The 26,657-nt window shown below is 36.1% G+C and overlaps 3 protein-coding genes across 3 annotated transcripts; all 3 read right to left on the minus strand.

Moving 5' to 3' along the window:
* Positions 1 to 5,213: 5,213 nt before the first annotated feature.
* On the minus strand, positions 5,214 to 7,632 carry LOC143459493 (uncharacterized). Its single transcript, XM_076956680.1, has one exon. The coding sequence runs from the start codon at positions 7,615 to 7,617 to the stop codon at positions 5,551 to 5,553; it is 2,067 nt and encodes a 688-aa protein (XP_076812795.1). The 5' UTR covers positions 7,618 to 7,632; the 3' UTR covers positions 5,214 to 5,550.
* Positions 7,633 to 9,409: 1,777 nt separating this feature from the next.
* LOC143460628 (uncharacterized) lies at positions 9,410 to 11,853 on the minus strand. The gene has a single exon (XM_076958215.1). It carries the CDS (start codon positions 11,818 to 11,820, stop codon positions 9,814 to 9,816), a length of 2,007 nt encoding a protein of 668 aa, XP_076814330.1. The 5' UTR covers positions 11,821 to 11,853; the 3' UTR covers positions 9,410 to 9,813.
* A 6,163-nt stretch (positions 11,854 to 18,016) lies between these two features.
* On the minus strand, positions 18,017 to 24,889 carry LOC143460103 (uncharacterized). Its single transcript, XM_076957493.1, has one exon. The coding sequence runs from the start codon at positions 24,773 to 24,775 to the stop codon at positions 22,697 to 22,699; it is 2,079 nt and encodes a 692-aa protein (XP_076813608.1). The 5' UTR covers positions 24,776 to 24,889; the 3' UTR covers positions 18,017 to 22,696.
* Between the last annotated feature and the right edge of the window lie 1,768 nt (positions 24,890 to 26,657).

Raw genomic sequence — 26,657 nt, forward strand, 5'->3', positions numbered from 1 at the left:
CGGTACGAGTAGTGCTTTTGGATTTATGTTTTTGATTTTTTGCTGAACTCCAGTATGAATTCCCGACCTAGTAGATGCGTTGTCGTAGCCTTTTCCCCTACACATCATCACATCTAAGTTGTTTAGTTCAAGTTCATCTAGAATAGATTGAGAAATTTCAGCTGCCGTTTTTCCGCTCAACGGAAAGAAATTCAAAAACAATTCCTTCAGTTGGGCAATATTGTTTTTGATTGTTACATATCTGACTATAAGAGTCATTTGATCAGTATGTGATACGTCCGGAGTACTGTCGCACATAATCGCAAAATATTTAGCTTCGCGCACCTTTTCAAGAACGATGTTTTTGAATTTTTTACTGCGAAGCAAAATAAGCTCATTTTGAATAGTGGGAGAAAGATAAGTAGTTATCATCTTCGTAGAAATACGAATATCAGAAAGGTATTTGATGATTACGGGACTATATTGTTCCAGAAGCTTCACGGTCTCTAAAAAATACCCTTGGTTGTTGGATTCAAAAGCTTCACGATGTCCTCGAAAAGGAAGGTTTTGCTTACTTAGAAATAATATGACATCAACAACGCTTTCTCAAAATTGCTTTCCACTTTTTTCGCTCTTCATCCATACAAATGGTGATCTATAGCTTCAGGCCAAAAGGCCACATCATTGGGAAAATTGTTGACTACTGCAACTGCTTCGTCGTTATTTTCACCTTCGTCTCCATCTATAACTGTCAATGCATAATTGATTTCATTGGTATTACTTTTGATAGACCCTGTTTCTTGCGTTTCTGCTGATAAGCTGATATTTTAAGTATCTCACTGGAGCTCAGCGTTATTGTCTGGGTTTTCATTTGAATCGTTCTCTGGTAATGTTAAAGAAACATTTGAACCAGAAGAGGTTACAAATTTTAGCATAGCTCCCTTGTGCTTTTTTAATTCTGCTTCTTTTGTTCTCTCTTCTTTTTAAAAAAAGCTCCACTCTCTTTGACACGTTTCATTTTCGAGTCTAAATTAACACTTGTATAAATTTAACCACAACCTGTCATTTAAACGTTTACAATCAATAACAACTTAAAAGTTTACAATTAAACGTTTAAATGCCCAGGACTGGTTCACCTTCCACAGTTTTCTTGGTCAGCGGGACCAAATTGTAACAAATTAGCTTGTTTACCGCTCCATTTTTTTAAAACTCTCGTGCTGTGTGCACTGTGCAGCCTCATTTTGCCGCCCCCTAAGTTATAGCAAAATACAAAACATATGCTAGAAGTTGACACAAACCAACCGTTGCTACGGTATAAACAGAGCAAAGGCTTCTTAATCACGCACGGTTACTGGAAAGCATATGTTATACGGAGTAACTATATAATTTCATGGTACAGAGGTTGTGATGCTCATGCTAAAGATAGACAGCTATATACTGTAGGAGAATGGGTAAGCAAAAAGCCGATTTAGGTTTTTAGGATTTGATTACAGTTGTGACGGTTACTTCACGAGTCATGAGTTGTTTTGGAAATGAAATTCTATTTTGGGATCTTGCAATTCAGTTGCAGACCAAGCTTAAATTCTCCTTAATGACGTTTAAATAAATACCTCGCTTGAACTGGTGTGCCACATATAAATACCTATGTAATGTTTGCAGTCTTTACTTTTACTTTTCCCTTTCACTGGTTACTACTGCGCAATGCAACATTCAGTAAGATTTGCCCAAAGGTGTAAGCCTTTGTGTCTGATAATAAATAAAAATGGGAACTTCATCATTTAGTAATATGCATAGACAGAATTTAAGCAACTAACAGCATTGTCACGCCGTTTGAGAAATGAGAACTCATACCATCGAAGCAAAAGTAAAACAAGATATCAATTCAACCGTCCTCGCTTTAATCAGCCATACAGTTATATTTGAATTAGAATGAATATTTAAGTTAGATTAACAAGAAACTATGAAAAATAAACCAAGTGCGATTCTTTCCGGTTGATTAGTGGCTGCCCATCAAGTTATAGGCATGTTTCCGAGTTAGATAAAAAACAAGATGTTGCCAAAAACTTTCAAGAGAAAGTCAAGGTATTTTTTGCATAAAGGATTATGGCAGGGGCGGGCAACTTCTTCGGTCGGCGGGCCTGATATGAGAAAATGAAGTACTTGGCGGACCGAATTCCTGAATAGATTGGAACGCAGCTTTGTCTTATTAATGTTCATGGTCGAAAATGTTTGCTCATAAATGTATGTAGACCCGAACAGAACAAGTAGATTTATGGCCATCTTTCTCAGGTTGGCAAACTTGGACTTATTCAGTGACGCAATACAGGGATTGCGGCAGAATGTGGCCGCAGGCCACATTATCATGTAAGACCGGAAACTGTCTGCGGGCCGCTCAAAATCCCGTCGCGGGCCGGATCCGGCCCGCGGGCCGTATGTTGCCCACCCCTGGATTATGGGGTATAGGGGAGTCCCGACATTTTAATGTAGGCCTACATGCAAGCCGCAATAGAACCCTATAGCTATACCCTTTGTATAACAGTGGTAATTCCTTGATTCTTACTTAAAATTACTACATCTAAACATAGGCCTATTGCGTTAAACTGTCAAAGGCATCCTGAAATATCGGAATTGTCGACAAATATTTTTCAATTTTTGCCATGCTGCTCTTTGTGCAGCGAGTTATTTCGTACGTATATACTGATGGCTTTTATATGTGTACGCCTTTGGGAATATACGTATAAAATGGGCTATATATACTTCAGCCCCTTTAAAAAGTGCTCCTATTCTTACTTTATCTAGGCTTACTATACGTCCCGCTTTAGCCGGGACAGTCCCCCTTTTTAACGTCTTGTCCCGGCGTCCCGATTTATTAGCCAAACGTCCCGGTTTGGCACTCAGTCAGCCAGCATAGGCACACCGCATAGAAGCCATACACGAACATTATCATGTTCTTATTATTGTTTTTGCTGTGTAGCGTACCGGTTCTTCTTGAAGAAGAATTTGTGATCTTGTTTGTTATTTATTTCATTGTATGCAATAAAAATGTTATTGTGACGTCATTGTTAGCGGATAATTGGTACAGCTTGTTACTTTGGCTAGTGGTTTCATTGTTAGCTAGTTCAGCTAATGCTGTGGTAGCTTGTAGAAATATACGGTGTTCTTTTAGTAGATTAGGCTTGCAGGGCTGTAGGCTTGAGGTCTATTTGAGAGCTCTATTTGAAATTTGTTCATGGGCAGTTGAATTACTTCAATGAGACCATTCTTAAGTTAGAAAGGGAAAACGCTTGTGCCGTAGATGTGGCGCTTGTTCTGTCAGAGCTAAAGCTAAACTTACTTCAAAAGAAAGAAAACAACTTCATTCCATCTCAAGCAATGACTCTCTTGGGAAAGCTAGAAGAAGCAAGTGAAGTAAATGTAAAATTATTTTACAAAGAAACAATTAATTTTTACGATAAACGCTTATCGTATCTGGATCTTTATGATGATGCTTATAAAGATGTGCTTCCTCATCTTTGGATCGACCTAAATGAAGAAATATCCTGGACGCGAGTGCGTGAATCTGCGGTAAAGATCAATGTCATGTTTGGGAAGCACTAGGTGATCAACAGCGACTCTCTTTTCGACGAACAAGTACAAGTGAAAAGGCACTTTTCTGAACGTTGTAAGGAAGATAGCTGGCAAAATGTATCGTTTGAACAAAAGTGGGTCGCGATGTTCAAAAAATTTGAAGAAAAATGCGTACGCATTTCAAATTCTCAGAAGCTGGTGGAGTTTATATTTTGTTTACCTGGAACATCCGCACCCGTTGAGAGAATTTTTTCCATCATGAAGAACATGTGGTCTGACAGCAGAAGCAGGATGCTGGAGCAGAACGTGAAAGCCGTTATTACTTGTAAAGTCGATACTTATTGGTCCTGCTCTGAGTTTTACGAGAATGTAAAATTGAACAATGATTTCTTGAAGAAAGTATTGTGTACAGAAAAGTACGATTGGGCCAATAAATAAATTTATAAATGCTTGTTGTATACAATGTTTGGTAAACTCAGTGTTGGGAGTAGCATGTCGACTTGGAAACTATGTTCAATTCGATATTTCTTCCTTTTGCTGTATCGAAAAGGTGTAAGTTCTACAGAGTGACTACTTCACCGGAAAAAGACTCGCTAACCTTTTATTATTGATAGGCCGTTAGGTTAGGAGAATAGACACGCAAAAACTTGATTTTAGCTATTTAGGATTTAATTGAAGTTAAATTTGCATTAAAAGGTAGATTTAGGTAATTAGGTAACTATTTTTCTATATTATTATTTGAAGAAGAATTCGTGATCTTGTTTGTTATTTATTTCATTGTATTCGATAAAAATGTTATCGTGACGTCATATGTCGAAAGCGTCCCGCTTTGAAGCCACTAAATTATGGTAAGCCTAACTTTATCATATATATGTAACCTATGTTTATATGTGTATCTTAATTGTTTATAGTTAACCATTTATGGTTAACTTCTCGATAATTTAGGATAATTTTGAAAGTTAAGGTTAGTTTTGGCACTACCGTATGTTGGGAAAAACTTCTTAAATTTTAGTTCCCTTGTTACAATAGCAATGAACGTCATTGATACAAAGAAGGGAATGTATATTTTAATTTTTCAAAACGCGGTTTGTCACATGAAGTCAGTGTATTATTGTACAGTATTTATAGAAATGTTAAAAAACGTGTGATAAAATTATATTTAAACTTTAATACTATGTTTAAGTTTGAGAGACAAATCAACGTATATAATAGTGTCTAAATAGACTATAGTCTACATACGTATAATTCACTGAATTAAGATAGCCGTATTTTGTATAATGTATAATGCGTTGCTTTTGCATGCAAGCCTTCGGGGAAGTTGATAAAAAGATATGAAATATATCAACAATTGCACAAAATATAAAGCAAACAAGTAGTTAGTCTGTAAAACACATGCGATAAAACGCTGGTTTTCGGCAATTTTCTTACTCACAATTAATTCCTATTTACATTAATCCATGTGTATCTTAATTGTTTATAGTTAACCATTTATGGTTAACTTCGATAGTTTAGGAAAATTTTGAAAGTTAAGGTTAGTTTTAGCACTACCGTATGTTGGGAAAAACTTCTCAAATTTTAGTTCCCTTGTTACAATAGCAATGAACGTCATTGATACAAAGAAGGGAGTGTATATTTTAATTTTTCAAAACGCGGTTTGTCACATAAAGTCAGTGCATTATTGTACAGTATTTATAGAAATGTTAAAAAACGTGTGATAAAATTATATTTAAACTTTATTATTATGTTTAAGTTTTAGAGACAAATCAATGTATATAATAGAGTTTAAATAGACTATAGTGTACATACGTATAATTCACTGAATTAAAATAGCCGTTTTTTGTATAATGCGATGCTTTTGCATGTAAGCCTTCGGGGAAGTTGATAAAAAGATATGAAATATAACAACAATTGCACAAAATATAAAGCAAACAAATAGTTAGTCTGTAAACACATGCGATAAAACGCTGGTTTTCTGCAATTATTTTACTCACAATTAATTCCTATTTACATTAATCCTCCGTAACTACTTTCCTCAACGTATCGGTCGAAGATCGTTACGCTACTTACAATTGGGCCAAGCGATAAAACAGACCATTGCACTGTTCCTTTTAGTCCATTTAAGGCATATAGTTTGTTATCCGTACCACCAATATATAAAGTTCCATATTTGTCTAGTCTGGGGCTGGACATAAATTCAGCATCTGCTGAAAACTCCCAAACTATTTTTCCGTTTTTAGCATCCAAGGCCATTACACGATAGCCAATTGCGACATATAGGAGCTTCCATTTTTCCATAAGTAATGGCGACGAAACTACTTCAATATCTGTGCTTTTTTCAACTACAATCTTCCAAATTATATCCAACTTGAGAGCATCTAGACACATGACTTGACCTGACGCCGTTACAATATATAAAATATTTCCATTAGAACTAAGAACTGGGGATGATAAAACTCCATCTCCAATGTCAAATGTCCACAGGGATTTCCCTGTTTGCATATCAATTACGTTTAAATAGTTCTCCACATCTAACACGAACAAATTGTTGCTTTCGTGATCCACCACAGGGGATGCAAATACTGGTCTTCCCATCGTGTGTGACCACATTACGCTTCCGTTGCTTTCGTGCAACATGTAAACTGATGGATCTTCTGTTGAAGTTGTTTTTATACATATTATTAATCCTGGTTTATGAATGAAAGGACTAGACCAGATTTCTCCTGGAAAGGGACCACTTTTCCATAAAAGTGAAGGCCTACCATCTGCCGTGATATTGAAAGCATAGACCCATCCGTCAATAGTCGCAGCATACAAAATGTCTTTAATTTTATTCAGTCGAAGAGAAGCCACAATTGCGTCACTAAGCTCTATTTTCCATAAAAGATTTCCGGATTCTGTATGAAACGCATAAAGCTTTGAATCTTCATCAGCAAAATAAACAGTTTTTTCATCAGCGCTGACAACAGGAGTTGATCCAGCATCCGTGCTTATCGTATAATTCCAAAGTATAGTACCGGTTATAGAATTTACAGCATAGAAACATCCAGAAATATCCGAACTAAAATAAATCGAATACACATAAGCAGATTTGGATGGTGTATAAAATTCTTTCCAATTAGACTGAGAAACATCTGCAAGAGAACGATGTTGCCACATGCATTTTATAGAAAGAGAAGAAGATTCTCGAATGAACTTGGAGATAACCGTAGTGTGGTTTGCAATATTACGTAAGTTTTGCGAAGGTGGAAAATTGAAAACATTACTCCATAAATTAACAGATATGATTGGTGGGTCAAACGAAGTTACATGATGCCACCAATGTTCAGGCACGTAGAGCATATCTCCAGGTTCGACAGTTACTTTGTAGAAATTTATGTCAGCAGCAAGAGGATATTTGTCGAGGTCAACTTGTTCGGGATTGATCGGTGACAAACCGGGTTGTACATCATATAGATCAGCATAAGCCTTGTTTCCTTCTGAATAATTTGCTATTAACCAAGTCTTTTTACCAGATATTTGAAAAAAGAAATTTTCCGCTCCGTCTTGATGAAATGCAGAGGTAGAATTACGATTTGTGTATAACAATGTGGTCGACTGCGCCCAATCCGTGTACCTTGAGCAGCTGAGTGGCAACGGTAGCGGCATATGTTTAAATAATGAATTGTCCAAGGGAAATGTTGAATCCCAATAAAGCTTTTCATCATAGACCCTTTGTAGAAAATCTGTAAAATTAAGTCTTACTTCGCCCGGGTAATCCTGTGTCCAAATAGGTCTGCTGTATGCTCTACCAGGCATATCGTTTATGTGTGTTTGGAGAAAACTTGGCCTCGCCCAGTTCGAAAAATACTTATGCCAAGACGGATTGTTAGTTCTAATAAGTACTGGAGTACTACTTCGTATGAAATCTTCATAAAAGGTTTCCGGTGTTGGTTCATAGTTTAGAACTTTGATTGATCCCAATGTTGGTTTATGCATACCAAGCTTCAACATTGTTGAAAACTCATGCTTCCTACTCACGCTATAGACAATATTCCACAAAATACATAGAGTATGTAAAAGGTTCAGAAACATATTTGAGCTACTGGAATTCCTGCAAATAAAAGTCGCTTGCTGTCTTAATACAAAACCAAACAATTCGAATACACAAAAAGGTTTTTGAAATAGTGGTCTACTAGTTTGTTGCTTTATGATTAAAGATGTGTAGGATATTGTTAGAGATAAATGACATAAATTTGCCAAGAAATATCGTTTCTGATTTCATTTCAATATCTTCTCTCTCTTAAAATGAACGGCAGTTATTAATTATGAAGGTTAAAATTTCCTATTTGATATTATACTTTACTTTACTTATATCTATTGCTTGCTAGCTGATCCCTGCCTCATATACCGTACAATATACGTAAAGATATTGATTCCACTCATTGCAAGCAGATAATGTGCCGTATCACTAACACAAACAACTCTAATCATAACACTAAAACTGCTTGCATCACAACCACATCGCCGTTAAGGGTTTTACAAGTTATAGCAAATTACAAAACATATGTTAGAAGTTGACACAAACCAACCGTTGCTACAGTATAAACAGAGCAAAGGCTTCTTAATCACGTACGGTTACTGGAAAGCATATGTTATAGGCCTACGGAGTAACTATATAATTTCATGGTACCGAGGTTGTGATGCTCATGCTAAAGATAGACAGCTATATACTGTAGGAGAATGTGTATGCAAAAAGCCGATTTAGGTTTTTAGGATTTGATTACAGTTGTGACGGTTACTTCACGAGTCATGAGTTGTTTTGGAAATGAAATTCTATTTTGGGATCTTGCAATTCAGTTGCAGACCAAGCTTAAATTCTCCTTAATGACGTTTAGATAAATACCTTGCTTGAACTGGTGTGCCACATATAAATACCGATGTAATGTTTGCAGTCTTTCCTTTTACTTTTCCCTTTCACTTGTTACTACTGCGCAATGTAACATTCAGTAAGATTTGCCCAAAGGTGTAAGCCTTTGTGTCTTATAATAAATAAAAATGGGAACTTCATCATTTAGTAATATGCATAGAATGAATTTAAGCAACTAACAGCATTGTCACGCCGTTTGAGAAATGAGAACTCATACCATCGAAGCAAAAGTAAAACAAGATATCAATTCAACCGTCCTCGCTTTAATCTGCCATACAGTTATATTTGAATTAGAATGAATATTTAAGTTAGATTAACAAAAAACTATGAAAAATAAACCAAGTGCGATTCTTTCCGGTTGATTAGTGGCTGCCCATCAAGTTATAGGCATGTTTCCGAGTTAGATAAAAAACAAGATGTTGCCAAAAACTTTCAAGAGAAAGTCAAGGTATTTTTTGCATAAAGGATTATGGGGTAGGGGAGTCCCGACATTTTAATGTAGGCCTACATGCAAGCCGCAATAGAACCCTATAGCTATACCCTATGTATAACAGTGGTAATTCCTTGATTCTTACTTAAAATTACTACATCTAAGCATAGGCCTATTGCGTTAAACTGCCAAAGGCATCCTGAAATATCGGAATTGTCGACAAATATTTTTCAAGTTTTGCCATGCTGCTCTTTGTGCAGCGAGTTATTTCGTACGTATATACTGATGGCTTTTATATGTGTACGACTTTGGGAATATACGTATAAAATGGGCTATATATACTTCAGCCCCTTTAAAAAGTGCTCCTATTCTTACTTTATCGTCTTTATCGTATATATGTAACCTATGTTTATATGTGTATCTTAACTTCTCGATAATTTAGGGCAATTTTGAAAGTTAAGGTTAGTTTTGGCACTACCGTATGTTGGGAAAAACTTCTTAAATTTTAGTTCCCTTGTTACAATAGCAATGAACGTCATTGATACAAAGAAGGGAATGTATATTTTAATTTTTCAAAACGCGGTTTGTCACATAAAGTCAGTGTATTATTGTACAGTATTTATAGAAATGTTAAAAAACGTGTGATCAAATTATATTTAAACTTTATTATTATGTTTAAGTTTTAGAGACAAATCGATGTATATAATAGACTAAAGTCTACATACGTATAATTCACTGAATTAAGATAGCCGTATTTTGTATAATGTATAATGCGATGCTTTTGCATGTAAGCCTTCGGGGAAGTTGATAAAAAGATATGAAATATATCAACAATTGCACAAAATATAAAGCAAACAAATAGTTAGTCTGTAAAACACAAGCGATAAAACGTTGGTTTTCTGCAATTTTCTCACTCACAATTATATCCTATTTACATTAATCCTCCGTAACTACTTTCCTCAACGTATCGATCGAAAATCGTTACGCTACTTACAATTGGGCCAAGCGATAAAACAGACCATTGCACTGTTCCTTTTAGTCCATTTAAGGCATATAGTTTGTTATCCGTACCACCGATATATAAAGTCCCATATTTGTCTAGTCTGGGGCTGGACATAAATTCAGCATCTGCTGAAAACTCCCAAACTGCTTTTCCGTTTTCAGCATCCAAGGCCATTACACGATAGCCAATTGCAACATATAGGAGCTTCCATTTTTCCGTAAGTAATGGTGACGAAACTACTTCAATATCTGTGCTTTTTTCAACTACAATCTTCCAAATTATATCCAACTTGAGAGCATCTAGACACATGACTTGACCTGACGCCGTTACAATATATAAAATGTTTCCATTGGAACTAAGAACTGGGGATGATAAAACTCCATCTCCAATGTCAAATGTCCACAGGGATTTCCCTGTTTGCATATCAATTACGTTTAAATAGTTCTCCACATCTAACACGAACAAATTGTTGCTTTCGTGATCCACCACAGGGGATGCAAATACTGGTCTTCCCATCGTGTGTGACCACATTACGCTTCCGTTGCTTTCGTGCAACATGTAAACTGATGGATCTTCTGTTGAAGTTGTTTTTATACATATTATTAATCCTGGTTTATGAATGAAAGGACTAGACCAGATTTCTCCTGGAAAGGGACCACTTTTCCATAAAAGTGAAGGCCTACCATCTGCCGTGATATTAAAAGCGTAAACCCATCCGTCAATAGTTGCAGCATACAAAATGTCTTTAATTTTATTCAGTCGAAGAGAAGCCACAATTGCGTCACTAAGCTCTATTTTCCATAAAAGATTTCCGGATTCTGTATGAAACGCATAAAGCTTTGAATCTTCATCAGCAAAATAAACAGTTTTTTCATCAGCGCTGACAACAGGAGTTGATCCAGCATCCGTGCTTATCGTATAATTCCAAAGTATAGTACCGGTTATAGAATTTACAGCATAGAAACATCCAGAAATATCCGCACTAAAATAAATCGAATACACATAAGCAGATTTGGATGGTGTATAAACTTCTTTCCAATTAGACTGAGAAACATCTGCGAGAGAACGATGTTGCCACATGCATTTTATAGAAGGAGAAGAAGATTCTCGAATGAACTTGGAGATAACCGTAGTGTGGTTTGCAATATTACGTAAGTTTTGCGAAGGTGGAAAATTGAAAACATTACTCCATAAATTAACAGATATGATTGGTGGGTCAAACGAAGTTACATGATGCCACCAATGTTCAGGCACGTAGAGCATATCTCCAGGTTCGACAGTTACTTTGTAGAAATTTATGTCAGCAGCAAGAGGATATTTGTCGAGGTCAACTTGTTCGGGATTGATCGGTGACAAACCGGGTTGTACATCATATAGATCAGCATAAGCCTTGTTTCCTTCTGAATAATTTGCTATTAACCAAGTCTTTTTACCAGATATTTGAAAAAAGAAATTTTCCGCTCCGTCTTGATGAAATGCAGAGGTAGAATTACGATTTGTGTATAACAATGTGGTCGACTGCGCCCAATCCGTGTACCTTGAGCAGCTGAGTGGCAACGGTAGCGGCATATGCTTAAATAAAGTGTTTTCTAAAGGAAATGTTGAATCCCAATAAAGCTTTTCATCATAGACCCTTTGTAGAAAATCTGTAAAATTAAGTCTCACTTCGCCCGGGTAATCCTGTGTCCAAATAGGTCTGCTGTATGCTCTACCAGGCATATCGTTTATGTGTGTTTGGAGAAAACTTGGCCTCGCCCAGTTCGAAAAATACCTATGCCAAGACGGATTGTTAGTTCTAATAAGTACTGGAGTACTACTTCGTATGAAATCTTCATAAAAGGCCTCCGGTGTTGGTTCATAGTTTAGAACTTTGATTGATCCCAATGTTGGTTTATGCATACCAAGCTTCAACATTGTTGAAAACTCATGCTTCATACTCACGCTATAGACAATATTCCACAAAATACATAGAGTGTATAAAAGGTTCAGAAACATATTTGAGCTACTGGAATTCCTGCAAATAAAAGTCGCTTGCTGTCTTAATACAGAACCAAACAATTCGAATACACAAAAAGGTTTTTGAAATAGTGGTCTACTAGTTTGTTGCTTTATGATTAAAAATGTGTAGGATATTGTTAGAGATAAATGACATAAATTTGCCAAGAAATATCGTTTCTGATTTCATTTCAATATCTTCTCTCTCTTAAAATGAACAGCAGTTATTAATTATGAAGGTTAAAATTTCCTATTTGATATTATACTTCACTTTACTTATATTTATTGCTTGCTAGCTGATCCCTGCCTCATATACCGTACAATATACGTAAAGCTATTCATTCCACTCATTGCAAGCAGATAATGTGCCGTATCACTAACACAAACAACTCTAATCATAACACTAAAACTGCTTGCATCACAACCACATCGCCGTTAAGGGTTTTATAAGTTATAGCAAAATACAAAACATATGTTAGAAGTTGACACAAACCAACCGTTGCTACGGTATAAACAGAGCAAAGGCTTCTTAATAATCACGTACGGTTACTGGAAAGCATATGTTATACGGAGTAACTATATAATTTCATGGTACAGAGGTGGTGATGCTCATGCTAAAGATAGACAGCTATATACTGTAGGAGAATGTGTATGCAAAAATCAGATTTAAGGTTTTTAGGATTTGATTACAGTTGTGACGGTTACGTCACGAGTCATGACTCATGAGCTGTTTTGGAAATGCTGAAATTCTATTTTGGGATCTTGCAATTCAGTTGCAGACCAAGCTTAAATTCTCCTTAATGACGTTCAGATAATTACCTTGCTTGAACTGGTGGGCCACATATAAATACCGATGTAATGTTTGCAGTCTTTCTTTTCACTTTTCCCTTTCACTGGTTACTACTGCGCAATGCAACATTCAGTAAGATTTGCTCAAAGGTGTAAGCCTTTGTGTCTGATAATAAATAAAAAGGGAACTTTATCATTTAGTAATATGCATAGAATGAATTTAAGCAACTAACAGCATTGTCACGCCGTTTAAGAAATGAAAACTCATACCATCGAGCCAAAAGTAAAACAAGGTATCAATTCAACCGTCCTCGCTTTTATCTGCCATACAGTTATATTTGAATTAAAATGAATATTTAAGTTAGATTAACAAGAAACTATGAAAAATAAATCAAGTGCGATTCTTTCCGGTTGATTAGTGGCTGCCCATCAAGTTATAGGCCTGTTTCCGAATTAGATAAAAAAACAAGATGTTGTCAAAAACTTTCAAGAGAAAGTCAAGGTATCTTTTGCATAAAGGATTATGGGGTAGGGGAGTCCCGACATTTTAATGTAGGCCTACATGCAAGCCGCAATAAAACCCTATAGCTATACCCTATGTATAACAGTGGTAATTCCTTGATTCTTACTTAAAATTACTACATCTAAACATAGGCCCACAGCGTTGAACTGTCAAAGGCATCCTGAAATATCGGAATAATCGACAAATATTTTTCAAGTTTTGCCATGCTGCTCTTTGTGCAGCGATTTATTTCGGTACGTATATACTGATGGCTTTTATATGTGTACGCCTTTGGGAATATAGGTATACAATGGGCTATATAAGTTTATATCCTTCAGCCCCTTTAAAAAAGTACTCCTATTTTTACTTTATCATATATATGTAACCTATGTTTAAATGTGTATCTTAATTGTTTATAGTTAACCATTTATGGTTAACTTCGATAGTTTAGGAAAATTTTGAAAGTTAAGGTTAGTTTTGGCACTACCGTATGTTGGGAAAAACTTCTTAAATTTTAGTTCCCTTGTTACAATAGCAATGAACGTCATTGATACAAAGAAGAGAATGTATATTTTAATTTTTCAAAACGCGGTTTGTCACATAAAGTCAGTGTATTATTGTACAGTATTTATAGAAATGTTAAAAAACGTGTGATCAAATTATATTTAAACTTTATTATTATGTTTAAGTTTTAGAGACAAATCAATGTATATAATAGAGTTTAAATAGACTATAGTCTACATACGTATAATTCACTGAATTAAAATAGCCGTTTTTTGTATAATGTATAATGCGTTGCTTTTGCATGCAAGCCTTCGGGGAAGTTGATAAAAAGATATGAAATATATCAACAATTGCACAAAATATAAAGCAAACAAATAGTTAGTCTGTAAAACACAAGCGATAAAACGTTGGTTTTCTGCAATTTTCTCACTCACAATTATATCCTATTTACATTAATCCTCCGTAACTACTTTCCTCAACGTATCGATCGAAAATCGTTACGCTACTTACAATTGGGCCAAGCGATAAAACAGACCATTGCACTGTCCCTTTTAGTCCATTTAAGGCATATAGTTTGTTATCCGTACCACCGATATATAAAGTCCCATATTTGTCTAGTCTGGGGCTGGACATAAATTCAGCATCTGCTGAAAACTCCCAAACTGCTTTTCCGTTTTCAGCATCCAAGGCCATTACACGATAGCCAATTGCAACATATAGGAGCTTCCATTTTTCCGTAAGTAATGGTGACGAAACTACTTCAATATCTGTGCTTTTTTCAACTACAATCTTCCAAATTATATCCAACTTGAGAGCATCTAGACACATGACTTGACCTGACGCCGTTACAATATATAAAATATTTCCATTAGAACTAAGAACTGGGGATGATAAAACTTCATCTCCAATATCAAATGTCCACAGGGATTTCCCTGTTTGCATATCAATTACGTTTAAATAGTTCCCCATATCTAACACAAACAAATTGTTGCTTTCGTGATCCACCACAGGGGATGCAAATACTGGTCTTCCCATCGTGTGTGACCACATTACGCTTCCGTTGCTTTCGTGCAACATGTAAACTGATGGATCTTCTGTTGAAGTTGTTTTTATACATATTATTAATCCTGGTTTATGAATGAAAGGACTAGACCAGATTTCTCCTGGAAAGGGACCACTTTTCCATAAAAGTGAAGGCCTACCATCTGCCGTGATATTGAAAGCATAGACCCATCCGTCAATAGTCGCAGCATACAAAATGTCTTTAATTTTATTCAGTCGAAGAGAAGCCACAATTGCGTCACTAAGCTCTATTTTCCATAAAAGATTTCCGGATTCTGTATGAAACGCATAAAGCTTTGAATCTTCATCAGCAAAATAAACAGTTTTTTCATCAGCGCTGACAACAGGAGTTGATCCAGCATCCGTGCTTATCGTATAATTCCAAAGTATAGTACCGGTTATAGAATTTACAGCATAGAAACATCCAGAAATATCCGAACTAAAATAAATCGAATACACATAAGCAGATTTGGATGGTGTATAAACTTCTTTCCAATTAGACTGAGAAACATCTGCGAGAGAACGATGTTGCCACATGCATTTTATAGAAAGAGAAGAAGATTCTCGAATGAACTTGGAGATAACCGTAGTGTGGTTTGCAATATTACGTAAGTTTTGCGAAGGTGGAAAATTGAAAACATTACTCCATAAATTAACAGATATGATTGGTGGGTCAAACGAAGTTACATGATGCCACCAATGTTCAGGCACGTAGAGCATATCTCCAGGTTCGACAGTTACTTTGTAGAAATTTATGTCAGCAGCAAGAGGATATTTGTCGAGGTCAACTTGTTCGGGATTGATCGGTGACAAACCGGGTTGTACATCATATAGATCAGCATAAGCCTTGTTTCCTTCTGAATAATTTGCTATTAACCAAGTCTTTTTACCAGATATTTGAAAAAAGAAATTTTCCGCTCCGTCTTGATGAAATGCAGAGGTAGAATTACGATTTGTGTATAACAATGTGGTCGACTGCGCCCAATCCGTGTACCTTGAGCAGCTGAGTGGCAACGGTAGCGGCATATGCTTAAATAAAGTGTTTTCTAAAGGAAATGTTGAATCCCAATAAAGCTTTTCATCATAGACCCTTTGTAGAAAATCTGTAAAATTAAGTCTCACTTCGCCCGGGTAATCCTGTGTCCAAATAGGTCTGCTGTATGCTCTACCAGGCATATCGTTTATGTGTGTTTGGAGAAAACTTGGCCTCGCCCAGTTCGAAAAATACCTATGCCAAGACGGATTGTTAGTTCTAATAAGTACTGGAGTACTACTTCGTATGAAATCTTCATAAAAGGCCTCCGGTGTTGGTTCATAGTTTAGAACTTTGATTGATCCCAATGTTGGTTTATGCATACCAAGCTTCAACATTGTTGAAAACTCATGCTTCATACTCACGCTATAGACAATATTCCACAAAATACATAGAGTGTGTAAAAGGTTCAGAAACATATTTGAGCTACTGGAATTCCTGCAAATAAAAGTCGCTTGCTGTCTTAATACAGAACCAAACAATTCGAATACACAAAAAGGTTTTTGAAATAGTGGTCTACTAGTTTGTTGCTTTATGATTAAAGATGTGTAGGATATTGTTAGAGATAAATGACATAAATTTGCCAAGAAATATCGTTTCTGATTTCATTTCAATATCTTCTCTCTCTTAAAATGAACAGCAGTTATTAATTATGAAGGTTAAAATTTCCTATTTGATATTATACTTTACTTTACTTATATCTATTGCTTGCTAGCTGATCCCTGCCTCATATACCGTACAATATACGTAAAGCTATTGATTCCACTCATTGCAAGCAGATAATGTGCCGTATCACTAACACAAACAACTCTAATCATAACACTAAAACTGCTTGCATCACAACCACATCGCCGTTAAGGGTTTTACAAGTTATAGCAAATTACAAAACATATGTTAGAAGTTGACACAAACCAACCGTTGCTACAGTATAAACAGAGAAAAGGCTTCTTAATCACGTACGGTTACTGGAAAGCATATGTTATACGGAGTAACTATATAATTTCATGGTACAGAGGTTGTGATGCTCATGCTAAAGATAGGCAGCTATATACTGTAGGAGAATGTGTATGCAAAAAGCAGATTTAAGGTTTTTAGGATTTGATTACAGTTGTGACGGTTACGTCACGAGTCATGACTCATGAGTTGTTTTGGAAATGCTGAAATTCTATTTTGGGATCTTGCAATTCAGTTGCTGACCAAGCTTAAATTCTCCTTAATGACGTTCAGATAATTTCCTTGCTTGAACTGGTGGGCCACATATAAATACCGATGTAATGTTTGCAGTCTTTCCTTTTACTTTTCCCTTTCACTGGTTACTACTGCACAATGTAACATTCAGTAAGATTTGCTCAAAGGTGCAAGCCTTTGTGTCTTATAATAAATAAAAAAGGAACTTTATCATTTAGTAATATGCATAGAATGAATTTAAGCAACTAACAGCATTGTCACGCCGTTTAAGAAATGAGAACTCATACCATCGAAGCAAAAGTAAAACAAGGTATCCATTCAACCGTCCTCGCTTTTATCTGCCATACAGTTATATTTGAATTAAAATGAATATTTAAGTTAGATTAACAAGAAACTACGAAAAATAAATCAAGTGCGATTTTTCCGGTTGATTAGTGGCTGCCCATCAAGTTATAGGCCTGTTTCCGAATTAGATAAAAAAACAAGATGTTGTCAAAAGCTTTCAAGAGAAAGTCAAGGTATCTTTTGCATAAAGGATTATGGTGTAGGGGGTTCCGACATTTTAATATAGGCCTACATGCACGCCGCAATAGAACCCTATAGCTATACCCTATGCATAACAGTGGCAATTCCTTGATTCTTACTACATCTAAACATAGGCCTATAGCGTTTAACTGTCAAAGGCATCCTGAAATATCGGAATTGTCGACAAATATTTTTCAAGTTTTGCCATGCTGCTCTTTGTGCAGCGATTTATTTCGGTACGTATATACTGATGGCTTTTATATGTGTACGCCTTTGGGAATATAGGTATACAATGGGCTATATAAGTATATATCCTTCAGCCCCTTTAAAAAAGTACTCCTATTCTTACTTTATCATATATATGTAACCCATGTTTATATGTGTATCTTAATTGTTTATAGTTAACCATTTATGGTTAACTTCGATAGTTTAGGAAAATTTTGAAAGTTAAGGTTAGTTTTAGCACTACCGTATGTTGGAAAAAACTTCTCAAATTTTAGTTCCCTTGTTACAATAGCAGTGAACGTCATTGATACAAAGAAGAGAATGTATATTTTAATTTTTCAAAACGCGTTTTGTCACATAAAGTCAGTGTATTATTGTACAGTATTTATAGAAATGTTAAAAAACGTGTGATCAAATTATATTTAAACTTTATTATTATGTTTAACTTTTAGAGACAAATCGATGTATATAATAGACTAAAGTCTACATACGTATAATTCACTGAATTAAGATAGCCGTTTTTTGTATAATGCGCTGCTTTTGCATGCAGGCCTTCGGGGAAGTTGATAAAAAGATATGAAATATATCAACAATGGCACAAAATATAAAGCAAACAAATAGTTAGTCTGTAAACACATGCGATAAAACGCTGGTTTTCTGCAATTATTTTACTCACAATTAATTCCTATTTACATTAATCCTCCGTAACTACTTTCCTCAACGTATCGATCGAAAATCGTTACGCTACTTACAATTGGGCCAAGCGATAAAACAGACCATTGCACTGTTCCTTTTAGTCCATTTAAGGCATATAGTTTGTTATCCGTACCACCGATATATAAAGTTCCATATTTGTCTAGTCTGGGGCTGGACATAAATTCAGCATCTGCTGAAAACTCCCAAACTATTTTTCCGTTTTTAGCATCCAAGGCCATTACACGATAGCCAATTGCGACATATAGGAGCTTCCATTTTTCCATAAGTAATGGCGACGAAACTACTTCAATATCTGTGCTTTTTTCAACTACAATCTTCCAAATTATATCCAACTTGAGAGCATCTAGACACATGACTTGACCTGACGCCGTTACAATATATAAAATATTTCCATTAGAACTAAGAACTGGGGATGATAAAACTTCATCTCCAATATCAAATGTCCACAGGGATTTCCCTGTTTGCATATCAATTACGTTTAAATAGTTCCCCATATCTAACACAAACAAATTGTTGCTTTCGTGATCCACCACAGGGGATGCAAATACTGGTCTTCCCATCGTGTGTGACCACATTACGCTTCCGTTGCTTTCGTGCAACATGTAAACTGATGGATCTTCTGTTGAAGTTGTTTTTATACATATTATTAATCCTGGTTTATGAATGAAAGGACTAGACCAGATTTCTCCTGGAAAGGGACCACTTTTCCATAAAAGTGAAGGCCTACCATCTGCCGTGATATTGAAAGCATAGACCCATCCGTCAATAGTCGCAGCATACAAAATGTCTTTAATTTTATTCAGTCGAAGAGAAGCCACAATTGCGTCACTAAGCTCTATTTTCCATAAAAGATTTCCGGATTCTGTATGAAACGCATAAAGCTTTGAATCTTCATCAGCAAAATAAACAGTTTTTTCATCAGCGCTGACAACAGGAGTTGATCCAGCATCCGTGCTTATCGTATAATTCCAAAGTATAGTACCGGTTATAGAATTTACAGCATAGAAACATCCAGAAATATCCGAACTAAAATAAATCGAATACACATAAGCAGATTTGGATGGTGTATAAACTTCTTTCCAATTAGACTGAGAAACATCTGCGAGAGAACGATGTTGCCACATGCATTTTATAGAAAGAGAAGAAGATTCTCGAATGAACTTGGAGATAACCGTAGTGTGGTTTGCAATATTACGTAAGTTTTGCGAAGGTGGAAAATTGAAAACATTACTCCATAAATTAACAGATATGATTGGTGGGTCAAACGAAGTTACATGATGCCACCAATGTTCAGGCACGTAGAGCATATCTCCAGGTTCGACAGTTACTTTGTAGAAATTTATGTCAGCAGCAAGAGGATATTTGTCGAGGTCAACTTGTTCGGGATTGATCGGTGACAAACCGGGTTGTACATCATATAGATCAGCATAAGCCTTGTTTCCTTCTGAATAATTTGCTATTAACCAAGTCTTTTTACCAGATATTTGAAAAAAGAAATTTTCCGCTCCGTCTTGATGAAATGCAGAGGTAGAATTACGATTTGTGTATAACAATGTGGTCGACTGCGCCCAATCCGTGTACCTTGAGCAGCTGAGTGGCAACGGTAGCGGCATATGCTTAAATAAAGTGTTTTCTAAAGGAAATGTTGAATCCCAATAAAGCTTTTCATCATAGACCCTTTGTAGAAAATCTGTAAAATTAAGTCTCACTTCGCCCGGGTAATCCTGTGTCCAAATAGGTCTGCTGTATGCTCTACCAGGCATATCGTTTATGTGTGTTTGGAGAAAACTTGGCCTCGCCCAGTTCGAAAAATACCTATGCCAAGACGGATTGTTAGTTCTAATAAGTACTGGAGTACTACTTCGTATGAAATCTTCATAAAAGGCCTCCGGTGTTGGTTCATAGTTTAGAACTTTGATTGATCCCAATGTTGGTTTATGCATACCAAGCTTCAACATTGTTGAAAACTCATGCTTCATACTCACGCTATAGACAATATTCCACAAAATACATAGAGTGTGTAAAAGGTTCAGAAACATATTTGAGCTACTGGAATTCCTGCAAATAAAAGTCGCTTGCTGTCTTAATACAGAACCAAACAATTCGAATACACAAAAAGGTTTTTGAAATAGTGGTCTACTAGTTTGTTGCTTTATGATTAAAGATGTGTAGGATATTGTTAGAGATAAATGACATAAATTTGCCAAGAAATATCGTTTCTGATTTCATTTCAATATCTTCTCTCTCTTAAAATGAACAGCAGTTATTAATTATGAAGGTTAAAATTTCCTATTTGATATTATACTTTACTTTACTTATATCTATTGCTTGCTAGCTGATCCCTGCCTCATATACCGTACAATATACGTAAAGCTATTGATTCCACTCATTGCAAGCAGATAATGTGCCGTATCACTAACACAAACAACTCTAATCATAACACTAAAACTGCTTGCATCACAACCACATCGCCGTTAAGGGTTTTATAAGTTATAGCAAATTACAAAACATATGTTAGAAGTTGACACAAACCAACCGTTGCTACAGTATAAACAGAGCAAAGGCTTCTTAATCACGTACGGTTACTGGAAAGCATATGTTATACGGAGTAACTATATAATTTCATGGTACAGAGGTGGTGATGCTCATGCTAAAGATAGGCAGCTATATACTGTAGGAGAATGTGTATGCAAAAAGCAGATTTAAGGTTTTTAGGATTTGATTACAGTTGTGACGGTTACGTCACGAGTCATGACTCATGAGTTGTTTTGGAAATGCTGAAATTCTATTTTGGGATCTTGCAATTCAGTTGCTGACCAAGCTTAAATTCTCCTTAATGACGTTCAGATAATTTCCTCGCTTGAACTGGTGGGCCACATATAAATACCGATGTAATGTTTGCAGTCTTTCCTTTTACTTTTCCCTTTCACTTGTTACTACTGCACAATGTAACATTCAGTAAGATTTGCTCAAAGGTGTAAGCCTTTGTGTCTGATAATAAATAAAAAGGGAACTTTATCATTTAGTAATATGCATAGAATGAATTTAAGCAACTAACAGCATTGTCACGCCGTTTGAGAAATGAGAACTCATACCATCGAAGCAAAAGTAAAACAAGGTATCAATTCAACCGTCCTCGCTTTTATCTGCCATACAGTTATATTTGAATTAAAATGAATATTTAAGTTAAATTAACAAGAAACTACGAAAAATAAATCAAGTGCGATTCTTTCCGGTTGATTAGTGGCTGCCCATCAAGTTATAGGCCTGTTTCCGAATTAGATAAAAAAACAAGATGTTGTCAAAAGCTTTCAAGAGAAAGTCAAGGTATCTTTTGCATAAAGGATTATGGGGTAGGGGTGTCCCGACATTTTAATGTAGGCCTACATGCAAGCCGCAATAAAACCCTATAGCTATACCCTATGTATAACAGTGGTAATTCCTTGATTCTTACTTAAAATTACTACATCTAAACATTGGCCCACAGCGTTGAACTGTCAAAGACATCCTGAAATATCGGAATAGTCGACAAATATTTTTCAAGTTTTGCTATGCTGCTCTTTGTGCAGCGATTTATTTCGGTACGTATATACTGATGGCTTTTATATGTGTACGCCTTTGGGAATATAGGTATACAATGGGCTATATAAGTTTATATCCTTCAGCCCCTTTAAAAAAGTACTCCTATTTTTACTTTATCATATATATGTAACCTATGTTTAAATGTGTATCTTAATTGTTTATAGTTAACCATTTATGGTTAACTTCGATAGTTTAGGAAAATTTTGAAAGTTAAGGTTAGTTTTGGCACTACCGTATGTTGGGAAAAACTTCTTAAATTTTAGTTCCCTTGTTACAATAGCAATGAACGTCATTGATACAAAGAAGAGAATGTATATTTTAATTTTTCAAAACGCGGTTTGTCACATAAAGTCAGTGTATTATTGTACAGTATTTATAGAAATGTTAAAAAACGTGTGATCAAATTATATTTAAACTTTATTATTATGTTTAAGTTTTAGAGACAAATCAATGTATATAATAGAGTTTAAATAGACTATAGTCTACATACGTATAATTCACTGAATTAAAATAGCCGTTTTTTGTATAATGCGCTGCTTTTGCATGCAGGCCTTCGGGGAAGTTGATAAAAAGATATGAAATATATCAACATTTGCACAAAATATAAAGTAAACAAATAGTTAGTCTGTAAAACACAAGCGATAAAACGCTGGTTTTCGGCAATTTTCTTACTCACAATTATATCCTATTTACATTAATCCTCCGTAACTACTTTCCTCAACGTATCGGTCGAAAATCGTTACGCTACTTACAATTGGGCCAAGCGATAAAACAGACCATTGCACTGTCCCTTTTAGTCCATTTAAGGCATATAGTTTGTTATCCATACCACCGATATATAAAGTTCCATATTTGTCTAGTCTGGGGCTGGACATAAATTCAGCATCTGCTGAAAACTCCCAAACTGCTTTTCCGTTTTCAGCATCCAAGGCCATTACACGATAGCCAATTGCAACATATAGGAGCTTCCATTTTTCCGTAAGTAATGGCGACGAAACTACTTCAATATCTGTGCTTTTTTCAACTACAATCTTCCAAATTATATCCAACTTGAGAGCATCTAGACACATGACTTGACCTGACGCCGTTACAATATATAAAATATTTCCATTGGAACTAAGAACTGGGGATGATAAAACTCCATCTCCAATGTCAAATGTCCACAGGGATTTCCCTGTTTGCATATCAATTACGTTTAAATAGTTCTCCACATCTAACACGAACAAATTGTTGCTTTCGTGATCCACCACAGGGGATGCAAATACTGGTCTTCCCATCGTGTGTGACCACATTACGCTTCCGTTGCTTTCGTGCAACATGTAAACTGATGGATCTTCTGTTGAAGTTGTTTTTATACATATTATTAATCCTGGTTTATGAATGAAAGGACTAGACCAGATTTCTCCTGGAAAGGGACCACTTTTCCATAAAAGTGAAGGCCTACCATCTGCCGTGATATTAAAAGCGTAAACCCATCCGTCAATAGTTGCAGCATACAAAATGTCTTTAATTTTATTCAGTCGAAGAGAAGCCACAATTGCGTCACTAAGCTCTATTTTCCATAAAAGATTTCCGGATTCTGTATGAAACGCATAAAGCTTTGAATCTTCATCAGCAAAATAAACAGTTTTTTCATCAGCGCTGACAACAGGAGTTGATCCAGCGTCCGTGCTTATCGTATAATTCCAAAGTATAGTACCGGTTATAGAATTTACAGCATAGAAACATCCAGAAATATCCGAACTAAAATGAAGCAGAAAGTAGTTTCGGAGTGGTTCAGTGGCAGATTCTGATAGTGTAGAGATGTCTTTCCAGTTGTATTGAGAAACATCTGCGATAGAACGATGTTGCCACATGCATTTTATAGAAGGAGAAGAAGATTCACGAATGAACTTGGAGATAACCTTAGTGTGATTTGCAATATCTCGTTTTTCTGAAGATAAGGGGAGTTCAAATACCTCACTCCATAAATTAACAGATATGATTGGTGGGTCAAACGAAGTTACATGATGCCACCAATGCTCAGGCACGTAGAGCATATCTCCAGGTTCCACAGTTACTTTGTAGAAATTTATGTCAGCAGCAAGAGGATATTTGTCGAGGTCAACTTGTTCGGGATTGATCGGTGACAAACCGGGTTGTACATCGTATAGATCAGCATAAGCCTTGTTTCCTTCTGAATAGTTTGCTATTAACCAAGTCTTTTTACCAGATATTTGAAAAAAGAAATTTTCTGCTCCATCATGATGAAATGGTGACGTGGAATTAACCTTCGTGTAGAGCAAGACTGCTGATTCTATCCAATTGCTGTACTGTAAACAGCTGAGTGGCAACGGTAGCGGCATATGTTTGAATAGTGAATTGTCCAAGGGAAATGTCGAATCCCAATAAAGCTTTTCATCAAGAGGTCTTGTGAAGAAATCTGTAAAATTAAGTCTCACTTCGCCCGGGTAATCCTGTGTCCAAATAGGTCTGTTGTATGCTCTACCAGGCATATCGTTTATGTGTGTTTGGAGAAAACTTGGCCTCGCCCAACTTGAAAAATACTTATGCCAAGACGGATTGTTAGTTCTAATAAGTACTGGAGTACTACTTCGTATGAAATCTTCATAAAAGGTTTCCGGTGTTGGTTCATAGTTTAGAACTTTGATTGATCCCAATGTTGGTTTATGCATACCCAGTTTCAGCATCCGTTGACTTTTGGTATGTGCGCAAGATAAGCTAGAGACCAAGCAAGCCAACATTAACAAATTATTGGCACTAGACATATTTATGGTTAGCTATGGGTGCCGTTTGCTTAACACAAGTTCAATGTAAGCGTACACAGAATTGAAGTAGTGTAATGTGCAAGCTTTCGCATATAGTTAATGTCTGAACTATTAATTACTATGGATAGTTTATGGGGCCCATTTCTCAGTCACGTCATTCTAATCCTGTATTGGTATAGTACCGAAACTTTTGTTCTAAAACTCGGCGATGATACTTTGCAGCTTCAGCCCCGGTTACCAAGCTTTGTTTGTATACATTTTCTATTTTTGTAACCTTGCCCGAATTCGAAACCTTTCACAGGACCACTGATATAGATGGCGGAACAGGGGGTGTCCCTCCATTTATTTTACTGGGGGGGGGGCTTCCCCTCCACTTTTTACCACTTTTAAAAATAAACTGAAGGATGGATTAGGATGAGCACTATGATCTTATAATTCTTCATGCCAGAATAAAGCTTATACCAGATCCACCCACAAGGCAACAAGTATATTTAGTGGGGTGGGGGCATTGACCCATGCCTTTTCAGAAACCCAATTTTTTGGGCAATAGGCGTTTTTCTTTCTTTTCATTCATCGTATTTTCCAACTTGTGACTCCTTATCATCTATAAGTTCAATGTTAGGTGCTATGAAAGTTTCACGGATATCGTTGTAAAACAGAGACCAGTCAAGAACAAAATAATCTCTAACAAGGCCGTGTTTCTTGCTTGTCGTTCTGGTTCACAAGCATCGAGAGAAGCATTTTCGACGACCTATATTTCCAATCAAGCAGATTGAGCATTGCCGTTAATGGTACTGAGTTTTCACAGTTTAATCGAGCTTTATAGGTAGATGTTTAGCGGAAGAACGTTACAAAAATCGTTATGGCGTGAGTATGGATATGAGTGATCAAGCTCAATCTATCAAAAGCTTCGCTTATCCTTGCAAAATTTACAATAGGTCGGTTATAATAAAGTTTCACAAAAACTATCTTATACAGCGTCTCAAAAGTAAATGTCAGAAATAGTCAACTACTGCGTGTGGGCTAAAATTATGATAAATTGGGAATACATTTCATTTCGAGACATCTTTAAGCGGTTTTTAAAGCGTAAAAGCGCAAATTTTATGCTCTGCGCGAGGCAAATGAATTAGATCAAACTTTAAAAATTTTAGCCCCCTTCGACCCAATCCTAACTACGCTACTGGGCCCACCCAGTTTGAAAATGGTTCCGCCATAACTGATCAGTGATCAATGAACGGTTGCAAACGTCGTTACAGTTCTGTACAATGTTAGCACCGTTGGATGGAAGCCTGACGTTCTAGCTAAACTCTGGAGCAGATTGTCCAATCGAAACGCCGCACAGGATAAAAAATTACAGAACTTTTTTAACGAGTACTGCACATTAAATAACATTAAGAGTATACGATAAATTTCCAATGGCCAGAGTGTTCTCGATAACTGCTTGCGGCCATAAGAGCATGGGCTAGTTTTCATTACTGGGAATACATACGGCTTTGCCGCTTTTTCCCTTTTGTGAGCGAACTTATTCTTTGACCAGTCTACAACGAGTTTAGCACCATACTTTTCGCTCCTTACAGTCAACAGCTAAAAATAAGCAATACAATTACAACGAAAACTTATCACTGGGCCGCATGCGTATTGGGCAAACATAGCTGCTCTAGAGTTTAACCCTGTGCTACCGAGGCGATCAGCGGGTTGTGTTATTGAAACTTTCTAATACTTAGTCCTTTCACAAACTTTTAACTTCAATGCTTTTTGTATTATTTTCCCTTCTACAAAGCAGTACTGGCCTATAGTAGATTAAAAAAAGGTTTAAAGCCACTGCCATCAAATACTGATTCTGTAAGTAATTACAGCTTCTCAATCACTCGAGCGTTGTTGG

Source organism: Clavelina lepadiformis, chromosome 5 (genome assembly GCF_947623445.1).
Source record: "Clavelina lepadiformis chromosome 5, kaClaLepa1.1, whole genome shotgun sequence".
Lineage (NCBI taxonomy): Eukaryota > Metazoa > Chordata > Ascidiacea > Aplousobranchia > Clavelinidae > Clavelina > Clavelina lepadiformis.